Source organism: Gouania willdenowi, chromosome 4 (genome assembly GCF_900634775.1).
Source record: "Gouania willdenowi chromosome 4, fGouWil2.1, whole genome shotgun sequence".
NCBI classification, from domain to species: domain Eukaryota; kingdom Metazoa; phylum Chordata; class Actinopteri; order Blenniiformes; family Gobiesocidae; genus Gouania; species Gouania willdenowi.
The window spans coordinates 18,141,536-18,153,644 of NC_041047.1; the positions used below are offsets into that span (position 1 = coordinate 18,141,536).

General features: G+C 41.5%; 1 protein-coding gene across 1 annotated transcript in view; it reads right to left on the minus strand.

The window, feature by feature from the left end:
- Nucleotides 1-483: 483 nt before the first annotated feature.
- The window catches only part of fbn2b (fibrillin 2b), an 82,421-nt gene continuing 70,795 nt past the window's right edge, over nucleotides 484-12,109 (minus strand). The window contains exons 47-65 of the mRNA XM_028444051.1: nucleotides 11,922-12,050; nucleotides 11,708-11,827; nucleotides 11,439-11,564; nucleotides 11,172-11,324; nucleotides 11,027-11,092; nucleotides 10,827-10,952; nucleotides 10,223-10,342; nucleotides 10,008-10,130; nucleotides 9,549-9,680; nucleotides 9,313-9,438; nucleotides 8,946-9,152; nucleotides 7,939-8,064; nucleotides 7,716-7,838; nucleotides 6,872-6,988; nucleotides 6,636-6,764; nucleotides 6,361-6,480; nucleotides 4,961-5,192; nucleotides 3,906-4,053; nucleotides 484-3,120 (exon numbers count right to left, since the gene is read on the minus strand). Of these exons, the coding sequence (XP_028299852.1) occupies nucleotides 2,743-3,120; nucleotides 3,906-4,053; nucleotides 4,961-5,192; nucleotides 6,361-6,480; nucleotides 6,636-6,764; nucleotides 6,872-6,988; nucleotides 7,716-7,838; nucleotides 7,939-8,064; nucleotides 8,946-9,152; nucleotides 9,313-9,438; nucleotides 9,549-9,680; nucleotides 10,008-10,130; nucleotides 10,223-10,342; nucleotides 10,827-10,952; nucleotides 11,027-11,092; nucleotides 11,172-11,324; nucleotides 11,439-11,564; nucleotides 11,708-11,827; nucleotides 11,922-12,050 (2,801 nt within the window). The 3' untranslated portion in view covers nucleotides 484-2,742. The remainder of the gene's footprint in view (nucleotides 3,121-3,905; nucleotides 4,054-4,960; nucleotides 5,193-6,360; nucleotides 6,481-6,635; nucleotides 6,765-6,871; nucleotides 6,989-7,715; nucleotides 7,839-7,938; nucleotides 8,065-8,945; nucleotides 9,153-9,312; nucleotides 9,439-9,548; nucleotides 9,681-10,007; nucleotides 10,131-10,222; nucleotides 10,343-10,826; nucleotides 10,953-11,026; nucleotides 11,093-11,171; nucleotides 11,325-11,438; nucleotides 11,565-11,707; nucleotides 11,828-11,921; nucleotides 12,051-12,109) is intronic.

Consider the following 12,109-nt stretch of genomic DNA (forward strand, 5'->3'; position numbering starts at 1 on the left):
TCTCACTGTAAATGTAACTGAGAAGCCATAACTGAAACAATATAATCTGTAGTTCCTGCTAGTAGGGTTCAAGTTATCCGCTGGTGTCCTTTGCACTAGTAAACCGAGTGTGGTCATAAAACAACTTTTAGGCAAAGGAAAGCTTTATTTTTCTATTCTCGACTCACATTTTGGAGTCTCTTTTTGCTGTATTTTGCCTCGTTCTCTTTCTCTGTATGAATCCCAAGACTGGTTTGTAAGGCAGAGGCAAACGGCTATAGCTTTGTGGTGTTTTGTAAAGGCACACTCTCTTTCCTTTGCTTTTGATACCGTAAGCTAAAAAGCGTGGTGAAAAAAACAAATCTCCTTTTTTGTTTGTTCTTCAGTTTTGGTGGACTCTGATGATGGTCCATGTTTGATTCGTGATGGGATTTGATTAAAACAAATATCTACATCATTTGTCTCATATTTTGAATATATATTAAAAAGACATCAACACTTAAAAATATAACCCACAAAACTTTATTGCCATTTATTTCACTGGACAAAAGTTTACACAAATGATTGAATGAATGAAATTTACAGACTGCATGTAAAGGTTGTAAATCTTTGGTTTCATCCTTGCATAAGAACACTGATAATTTAATACGTTAACAGATGTCCAATGAAGCATCGAGTGATCCTCAGCTCTGTGATTGTAACGTCAGCATTTCGACTGATTTCAAGAGTCTCATGTTGAGCTTTGGAAACAAACAAAAAAAAAACCCTGCTTCCTCAATTTGTAGCGACATGACACTTTGATGTTGGGAGCTCGGCAACAGTGTTCAAGTTTGACATTGAAGCAGAGTTACAGTAAGCACATGCAGTACGTTGCATTTTTTTTTTTTTTTTTTTTTTTTTTTTTTTGACATTGTGGCAAATTAATAAAAGAAAATGCAAATTGACAGTAAAGATACAACTCATACAAAAGCTCCTGGTTAGAAAATGATTATGACGTATGAACATTGTCTCAGCTGTGAGACAGCGCAGAAACTTTAAAAGTTCAAAGAGGATTCTCATTTAGCACCATAGATCATTACACTGTTTGCTACCAACAAAACACAATGAGAACACTGATTATTTGACACGTCTGTTTTTGTTACAGACTTATTTAGAGGTTAATGAGTATCAATGTGAGTCAGGAATATGCGATTTAGCCATTTTCCATTATCTTACTACAAACAAAATCACCTTAAAACCGTCGAGGCCGTTAAAACCTTCACTTTTTGGGTTGCTGTGATGTTTTTTTTTCTCCCAATTTTGGCATTAAAAAAACCCCCCAAAAACATCAACATTTCACTTAAAAATATATACTTTAATTTTCAGAAAGCACGTTTGATAATATTGGTTTTCAGCACTGAGACAACACATAAACAGACAAACAAACAAAAATAAACCAAGCAAATAGACGTGTTTTTTTTTTTTTGCAATCCAGATTAAAAACTGCACAGATTAGCACCTTTATTTCTCTTTGAGAGATAAAGAAACACCTGGAAAAAACTGACATAGGACCTGAAAATAACCTTTTTTATTGAGGTCGAGTGTTCACCTGGATGAGCTGTTTACTCTGTAGGCACTCCTATTGGTTCTGGCCTAACATGCTATGTACCTTTGAGATGGCTATTCTGTGTGTCACACTGTGTTGTAAACAAGGCTCAACACTCAGACATGGAGCTCATGGCAAAGTCAAAGAAGTCAGATCATGTCAGTTTAATGTAATTCCAGCCTAGTGTTGATATAAAAGAGGCCATTTTACCCTCTGACAGTCTGTATTCAAATAAACTGGCTCTCAGGTTCAGAATCAGTGCACCTGCGTCAAACATCTGACCTGGTTTATTTCCTTCAAAGACTTGAAGCTGCTTTCTAGAGAATTCCCTGCTACTGATGGATGCCGAGGGACTCTAGCACCCTCTTCTGTTTTGGAGTCGGCATCACAGCATTGGTACTGAGGTAACCCCACGTGACAGCACACGCACAAGAAATCTAATCGCAGCTTTCTGCTTGAAAAAAAAAAAAACGTTACATCAAGCATTAAGGTTAAATGCTGTTTTCTCCTTGGTTGGAAATCAAGCTATAGAACAGAGTGCTATGAAGGTAGGAACCTGAAATGCTGTGTAAATGATGCAGTCCTTCGTGTTTACACCTTTCAAACAAAAAAATACATTAAATGACAATGACTACAATACTGAAAGGGGCGAACGTGACAAACATTGATGCCCAGTGTTGTCTTTTTACCACAATCACAGAGAGGTGAAAGTGTTTTTAGACCACAACAATTCCATGTAGCCTTGATTAATCAATTACCAAACAAAGAGAAAACTTGGGATTGAAATACCACCATACATGCTACAATAAAGTAGTTTTGACCACTCTCAGCACTTGTTGAACTCTATGTTTTCCATAGCTTGTTGCTCGTGTAAAAAAGTGCTTGATAGACTCACAATGGATTCGTTTTTCTACATGAACGGTCAGTGGTCCAAGCACAAAGACACCTCTCTGCCATTGGCTCCACTGGCTCTCTAAGAGGAGAATGAGTGCGGGCTCAAGTAAACGGGTGTAGGAGATAAGGTAAAAACAAAAGACAAACCTGAACATATAATAACTGGACAGGAACAAAGTGGTGGGGGTAGGGTTGGGCTGGTGGCATCAGTCTTTCATTGTCCTTGATTACCCTTGATAGTCCTGCAGTGGGTGGGTGCTGATGGAGGTTACCAGAGCAGGGGCTCAGTGCAGGTGAATGTGGAGCTTGATGCGAAGAGCACCTCCGATCTCCCCCTGTAGGTAGTTATTGTCATGCTGTTCCTCCAGCTGGTGAAGTTTTCGAGGCCCAAAGAGCGGCAGGCTAGCAATATCCAGCCGGTACGATCCCGGTAGAGGGAGTTTCTTGCCCAGCCGGAGCACGCTCTTTCCATCGCGGCGTTCCAGCAGTCGGAAGTGTTCGTTTGCGTTGCCATGGGTTATGACATAACGCACGTGGTGCAGCAGAGGCTGCAGGGCTGGGCGGAGCTCCAGTAGAGGCTCCTTGTTGAGCAGGGAGGCCAGTGAGATGTTCATGGGAATGGAGTCCTGGATGTCCAGACTGGCCATACTCACTGTAGGATCCTGCAGTAACAAAGACACACAAGTTTATCCTCATGCACCAACAAGAACACTACTGACTGAAAAATTGATCGGCTTGTCAGCAAACATACCTGCAGGGGTGCAAGTAATGGATTACTTGTACTTTTTTCAGTATATTTCTAAATCAGTAATATTACTTGTACTTAAAGCCACACCGCAGACTTTGTGACCTAAAGAGTTGATGCACATTGCTTCACTGACGCAATGACCAGGGAACAGTGTGTGTGTGTGTGGGTGTGTGTGTATAAGCGGTGACAGAGGAGAAAGAGAGAAGTCTGATCCGGCCGAATGTTTACAGCACTTATCATAGACAGCTCTGCTTTTACGGTTTAAATTATCAACTTACAGAGTAACTAAAAAAAGATTTCACTCAGAATGTAGGCTTATCCAAGATTATTTTTATATAATAAAAATAAATTGAGGAAGTGCAGTACAGCCCTCCGCTGCAGCCGTCTGCACTGTGGCGAGAGGGAGCAGGAAGGGGCTGCTGCCGCGGCTCTATAGACAGTGAAGGACGGTAGAGTGGTCGCTTGAAGTTGCTTAAAAAGTTAAAATTTTTCAATTTTGAGTTGCTCAAATCACGCAAGTCACATCGCTTGAGGGGGAATAACTTGAGGTTGCGTCATTTACATTGAATTGAATGTAATCTAATCGCTTCAGTTGCATTTGGTGTGAAAGCACCTTCAGGCATTTTGCGCAAGTGACAGATTCCTACTTTACTTTTCTTGAGTAGGATATATATCAGTACTCTTTACACCTCTGCATACCTGGTTGAGTTCATCAGCATTGCGCTTGTGTCGTCCACTCTTTCCTCCTCCGTTAATCTTACACTCGTAGCAGGCCTCAGGAGAAAGACTATCGTCCTCCTCACCTTCTCCAAACTGACTGCTGAAACCTGCGCCTGACAGACAGTGGCTGGGTGGAAACAAAGAGCGACAAAGTTCAGTGAGTAAAGAAACACTGTGGTAACATTTGACGTTTTATACATAAGGCTGACAGTACGCTGTCATTATCTTTCATTACCATGAATATGGTGTCAAGAAGTCTATCATTAAGTGCCGTTAGCTAATTTATTACACCCTTCGCTAAACCATGATAATCATTGGAGCGATGCTGGCATTTTTTGGGTCAGATGGATGCATCTAGTGGGGTTAGGGTTAGGGGTTACGGCAAGGGTGTCCAACTCATTTTAGTTCAGGGGCCAGATACAAGGTAGTTTGATATTAAGTGGGCAGCAGATTTTAGGTGAGAAAACAAGCAATTTCAACATTAATGTCCCCAAGTTTGTACTTTACACAACATATATAAAGTATGTATGATGCCAACAATATCCAAGCAATACGTGACAGATATTAGTCACTGCAGGATTTAAAATTCCATTGGTTCTGTGACCAATTTTGATTCATTTTGCGGAAATTATGTGACATGATTTCAGGAAAAACTACTTGAAATTAAAAATGATTGAATTTGTGTATTTAGATATCTGAGATATCTGAGCTGATTTATTTATAATTGAATTATTTTGTAATTTGGACAATAATTATTATTTTTTCTTGTTAACTTTCTCCTGTTGGCCGAATTTGATGGTCTAAAGGACCCCGGGCCTTGAGTTTGACACATGTGGTTAAAGTAACAAAGGGTTAAGGTTAGGGTAACGAATGACACTTAATGATATCCTTCATGACACCTTATTTAATGACAGGTGTCATGTCATAATAATACCAGCATAATGTCAGCCTTTATGTATAAAACTTCAAGTAAATTGTTACCAACATTATTTTAGATTATGATTATGCCTATTCCTCATTTCTAGTCTACACACCCCTGTCCTGCTCTGTAGAAGCCTCCTGGACAGCCACACAGGTAGCCTCCATCAGTGTTAGAGCAGCCGTAGGTGCACGGATTGGACCCCTGGCTGCATTCATTCACATCCTGGCAGCCGCCGGCATTCTGCTCAAAGTCGAAGCCCGAGGGACACACACACTTGAAACTGCCCAGTGTGTTGTAACACGAGGCCGAGCCGCAGACGGATCCTCCCTGACATTCGTTTTCATCTGCAAGAAAAGCAATGCAAGGCCTACGATGTCACACAGGCACTTTGACAATGTTAAACAACCTATAATACTTCAAAATATCTCCTTAAATAATCAGAATTTACTATGTGTACATCGTCGGGATTCAAAATATTATGTCACTGTGGCACTGTGATTATGTATTTAATGCAAACTAACTGTAAAATAAAGAAAAAAGTTAATATTATAAATTTCCTTAACAATCATTAGGGGCAACGTGTTTTGTAAGAAACTGACGAATGACATCTGCACCATTACTCGTTGCGCTAACATGTTAACATATAGGCAAAGGTGTAGCTCTTGCACACATATTGTATATCTTCTATTGGTCTTATATGCCCAGATTGTCATTATAGTCCTTAAGGACCTGCATGTTGAATATTTCTCTGATTGTAAGTAGAGGCTCGTCATCAGCTTTTCTGCAGAGCTGGATAATGGTACATTAATTAGATTCTAACACGGATAGGCAACTCTTATCATAGCGGGGCCACAAAAATGTGATTGTCTGATCTGAGGGCCACAATATCAGTAATGCAATAACGACCAATCCAAACATGAGAAAACTAAAGGTTTTGTCTTTCTTCTTTTCAGTCATTTTGTGTGTTTTTGGAGTCATTTTCTGTATTTGTCAGTTTGAGAATTTCTGCTGACATTTCGTGTATTTTATGAGTCATGTGTTTTTGGTATTTCTTATGTGTTATGTTTGCAATTTGTTTATCGTTGTCAATCTGCAGTGCTGTTTTGTAGTTTTTTCTGTATTTGTGTAGTTTTGCGTATTTTGACTGTCATTTTGTGTAATTGTGTCAGCATTTTGTACGTATTGGATGTCATTTTGTATGTGTTACTGTATATGAATATTTTTGGAAACTTTTTGGGGTTTTTGTTGTTGCTTTGTGTAGCAACGACAAAATTCATCAGAGTAACACACAGAAACATACACCCAAAGAAAGACCTATAGTAAAATCTGAGATGCATTCAGACGGTAGAAGAAGATCCGAGTCCAAAAAATCCAACTATGTTTTTATCTTTGTCAATTCTACAAGCTCTCTCAAATCTCTCATCTCATAGATTCTTGCATACGGTAATTCCTCATCGACTCAGTGTCACCACACTAAGCTGGCAGACTCTCAGTACAGTCACCATAACTCACCCACACACTGGTTCCACTGGTAGTGCTGCACGTAGCCCTGAGGACAACCACAGCGGAAACCTCCCAGCATGTTCTGACAGCCATGCTGACAGCGGTGGTTAGAGCCACATTCATCCACATCTGAGGAAAAAAAAAAAGAAAGACTTTTACTTTGTGCTAACAGCAAACAACCTCTTCCAGCCTCACATTTCTACCCCATCTTGTGCTTAGTAGATTTTAAAATCGCCTGCATCTCCTTGACATTTGTAGATAACTTTTGATGGATGCCTGCTTACCCTCACACTCGATGCCCGTGGTGTCCAAGGAGAAACCTTTAGAGCATTCACAGTTGAAGCTACCAGGAGTGTTGACACATGAGGCTCTGTCTCCGCAGGCGCTGGCCTGGCTCGAACACTCGTTGTTGTCTGTGAAGACAATGAAACCAAGAGATCAAAGTGTATGTCAAATCTGCAGCCAGGACCTTGTTAGAAACCCTTCAGAGCAGTGACCGTAAAGATGGCCTCAAACCTACCAATGCAGGCAGTCTGATGCTGAGTGAAGCCAGGCGGACACTTGCAGGTGAATCCTCCGATAGTGTTGACACAAAGGAACTGGCAGTTGTGGTGTTTCGTTGAACACTCATCCAGATCTTGGAAGGAGAAAGGAAAGCACAGATGTAGAATTGAATCTGAATCCTGGACAGCATGAATGACTCATGCTGCGTTCACACCGGATGCGTCATGAAATGTTTGTGCGACCAGATTACATACACGTCCCAGAGGCAACATCTTTCCTGTGGGGCGGTGCGGTCCGATCCGCGCGTCAAGAGCATTGGCCGTGCGAGCACGCTCCCAGTTTTTTGTCATATTCGCACATTTGCTCGAGTTGAAAATATTGAACTCCTGCGACTGTTTATTGACGATGATGTCAGGCTGTGGACACGGACATCGGTCTGTTCACTAATTCAACCATGGAGTAGAAGCTGTGTGTGACCACCTAGAGCTGTATGACATGGCCTTTATATCCGGGACTGGACTAGGAAGGATTAGGCGTGGAGGAGAATCAGCGAGGAGGTGGTAGTAGCAGGTAAAAGTTCTCTGTAGTTTTCATCTTTGAAAGTCGGCACTGAGCTAGGATAGCATTAGCCGCTAATCGCACTGGGTTTTTTCACTGGTGGTTTATGTTTATGAGAGGAGAAAAAGGAGCGCAGCTCCTCGCTTCAGCAGGAAGTGAAACTCACTGAGTTGGATGTGTCACTGGTGGGCGGTGCTTCACTTCAAACTTTTTTTGATCCGGCAGACGAATCCGGTGCCGCAGAAGACGCATTCGGTGTGAACACAGCATAAAAGTACTAAACAGAAACAGGAGAATTGTACCTTTGCAGGTCTTTCCGTCAGGCTGTAAGGTGTATCCTCTGGGACAGGAGCAGAGGTAGCTGCCCTCCGTGTTTTTACACAGGAAGTTACAGGGCTTCGGAGACAGAGCGCACTCATCCATATCTGCAAAATAAACACGATAAAACACAAATGATTTTTAATGTGGTTGGAGCTAATCTTTTTCAAACTTTTTTAACAAGAGCCTTTAAGTGGTTCATCGTACCAATACAAGACGTTGCAGTGAAGTCGGTCTTGTATCCCATATTACAGTGACAGCGGAAGGATCCAATGGTGTTGATGCACTGACCGTTACGACACAGATCTGGCATCACCTGACACTCATTGATGTCTGAAATACAAATTTTAGACATAACTCCACTTGGTGAGCTGCAGTTGATGGACCTGTAACGTTTTATCAAGCAATTCATATGAATGAAATAAAAAACTCTCTTTCAGATAAATATTTAATATTTTGTTTCATATTTCTACAAACATACTCATACAGTAGCTTTTTTTACAATATTTAAATGCATGACCAATAAAGGAAAGTTACACTTTCTATTCAGCAATACATCAAGAGATCCCAGAATATGGAATTTCCTTGTTCCTCATCTGATCAAACTTTCAAAAACCTACTCCTTAATAAATAATCATGACTTTTGAATTTGATGTTAATGTTTTTCTATTTCCTGTTTTCTGCTCTGTTTCAAAGTTTTGCTGTCTTGACGTTCCATTATTTGGTCTTTTAAATGTTATATCGGGCGACCGTGGCTCAGGTGGTAGAGGGTCGTCTTCTGATCGAGAGGTTGAGGGTTCGATCCCAGTACCTGACTATGTGTCGAAGTGTCCTTGGGCAAGACACTGAACCCTGAGTTGCTCCCAGTGGTCGACTAGCGCCTTGCATGGCAGTGAATGTGTGAATGTGAGAATGATTGGGTGAATGAGCTGATATGTAAAGCGCTTTGGGAATGCTTCAGTGTGGTGATAAAAGCGCTATATAAATCAAGTCCATTTACCATATCAGGTGCCCTCTTCTTCAAGCCCCTTGAGGGTTTTTTGGGTTTCCCCTGGCATGCCTCTAAAGTGTATTGATTTCTGTTAATATCTGTGTACCATTGATATTATTGTTTTGTAGTATTTTAAACTGTGCCAAATAAAATAGTGAAATTAAATGAAATAAATGCATTTTCCAAATGATGAAATCATAATGTGTCTTTTACTGACTCTCACCTCTGCCATCTGTAGTGTAGCCCGGGCCCAGTGGGCACATCTTCTTGTACTGCACAGTGCCAGGCAGTGGGCAGAGCTCACACTGGGAGCCCCAGCCTCGGCCCATGTTGCAGCAGCATTCAGATTTAGTCACGCTGTTCCTGTTGGTAGATGACTGCTGACACATTGTCTGCAGAACCTCAGTGAAACAGTAGCCCTTTCTGTTGTCTGAGGAAACCAAGGGCGTGGGGGAAGGGGTGGGGGTGGGGTGAGGTTATGAAGGAAGAAAGAGGTAATGTCATGGATTAAGAAGCAGCATTTTGAATAAAAGCACATTTGTAGATCCAGAAACGGCAGCGACAGGTTGTAAAAAAGCTGAAAAACGTACCGATACATTCAGTTCCAGTGGAGCTGGGCTCAAAGCCGTCGTTGCACTCGCAGCGGTAGCTTCCCACAGTGTTGATGCAGCGCCCGTTCTTGCAAATGCCAGGTTTGGCACGACACTCGTTCAGGTCTGCCAACAAGTGGAGAAAATAAAACACCAGTGGTTAAAAAAAATGTGTGCAAAAACTGAGGTGAACTTTTTTTTTCTGTTGCAATTTATTTTTTAAATTTTTTACTAACCCATGCATCCCTCTCCATCTGGCCGCCGTTGCATGCCAGGAGGGCAGATACACATGAACGTCCCGATCAAGTTCTTGCAGGTCATGCCCTTTGAGTCACAGTCATCCAGGCCCTCAGAGCACTCGTCCTGGTCTGATTAGAAACAGTGAAAAGTCCAAAAATAAATTAAACCAGAAGAACGGATCAAAAGCCACTTTTTCCTTCAAAGGATTTTAAAAGAATTTAAACTTACTGAGCAGAATTCCAAAATGAAGCGAAACAAACAAATACCAAGGAATAAATAGATAAATGTTAACATTTGGATAAAACATTTTTTTAGTTAAAGTTAGGATTATGTTAACATCTGGGTGGATTTTTTTATTTTTTTGTAAAATGCTGAACTCATTCTCTGAAGTGAACAAATAACTTTATTGACTTTAATACTAAAAGTATTCTTTTGCGGGTAACTTGATCTCTTACCTCTGCACATGCGTAGGTCCTCTCGCAGCACATAACCAGCCGGACACATACACTCATAGGAGCCAAAGGTATTGACACAACGGAAGGCACAAAGCAGAGGATTCTGGGAGCACTCATTGATGTCTTCAATAAAGAAGAGAAGCAAGTACAGTCATGAATGCTAATGAATAGCACACAGCTGCATGATTTACAGTCAGAGCTTGCCATAAGCAGACCTTCACAAGTCATCATGGGTCCTGGTTCGAAACCTTCCTGGCATGAACACTCGAAGCCTCCAACCACATTAGTGCACGTGCCATTTCCACATGGGTTCCCAATGTCGCACTCGTCAGTGTCTGGGAAGGTCAAATATATATAAAATATATGTCTAGGGGGACAACCTCTGGTTCAATAACAAAATGACACGGTTCACAGCCCCAAAAAAGTCTGATATAGCTGACATTTCTTTGTAGGGGTACCTGCTGCTGTAGTTTAGAACAAATAACACATTATCAGTGAAGAGAGTCCAATCATAAATTTGTGTTTGATGAAGTTTTTGGAGAGTCATCAGTAGCCTTTAAGAGCTTGCATATTTGTCAGTGAGTACTTAAAATTACAGTTTGGAAAAATGGTTGGAATCACAAATATTCACATACTCACAACATGAGATCCTTCTTTTTTGACAGATATCTGTCTGTAGGTGCATCACCAACTGACCTTAAACTGTAGTATATCTTTCAGACTTCCAAATTATTTTTTATGCCTCTGCAGGCATTTGCACCTTATTGCTTTACATTTGAAATGAAACTCTTATTCGGTTTCCTCTTAAATCCTCCTCACCGACACAGTTGACTCCAGTGAAATCCAGGTTGTATCCGAAAGGGCATTCACAACGGAAAGAACCATCCGTGTTGATGCAGATACCATTCTGGCAGATTCCAGGGTTATCCAAACACTCATTCATATCTACAGGAAACAGGTGCAAATCAGCCAACAGTGTTCCAAATATTAAACAGCTGGAGGGAGGCCAGAGTGCTCACCTTCACGAGCCTCTCCTGGTCCGGGCAGAACTCCATGGCCATAGGGACACAGGGTGTCAAATGCAGCTGGAAGCATTAAAAAAAAAAGATTGGTTTGTGCATGTGTGTGCAGGTGAGAGATTTAATGAGACTCGCAGTCACACACCATCACTCTCTCGTGGGCAGAGCTCACAGGGAAGTCCCCAGCCCTCCCCTGCCATCTTGCTGCAGCAACACTTGGCTTTAGTGGTGTTAAAAGCTTTGGGAACAGAACACTTTCCTGCTTCAAATTTGGTGAAACAGAAGCTTTCTCTGGTGTCTGCTCTCAAAAAGGGAAGGAAATGAAAAAAAAAAAAAAGAAAATTAGACAAATACTAGCTTTCAAGCTAACAGGAAAACGACAGTTTGGTCTTTAACCACAAGCTTCTCTCACCGTAGCAGCGTCGTTTGTTGTCAGACAGAACAAAGCCTGGCTGGCATGAGCACTGGAAGCTGCCGGGAGTGTTTGTGCATGTGCCAAATTGGCAGATGTTAGGCTCCACATCACACTCATTGATATCTGGAAAGTGAGCACAAAAGAGGATAAGAAAGAGAATAAACGAAGGAAAAAGGATTGTATGCGCCAGCTGTGTTTTTAATGGTGCATATGCGGAGCAGATGGGCTTTAAACGGTTGAATAAAAATGGTGTGCGTGTGCCTCACCTATACACTGGTCATTCTGCACCTCGTATCCAGGAGGACAGATGCATCTGAAGGATCCATCCAAGTTTTGACACGTTCCTGGTGAGCAAGTGCCGGGCAAGCTCACACACTCATTGATATCTGGAAAAACACATATTAAACGCATGTATGCTAATGCTATATCCATTTAAAAGGGCTCCAGATCACATTCCGCCAAACTGTTCAGTGGTCTCACCAACACAGTTCTTCCCATCAGGTGTGTTCTCATAACCCTCGTGACAGAGACACTGGAAGGAACCCAGCCCATTGATACACTGTCCATTCCTGCACACTTGGCCCTGGAGGGCACTGCATTCATCAACGTCTGTAAGATAAATATTCAGAGGATTAGATGTCTCCAACTCTAAATATGCCTTGAAAGTC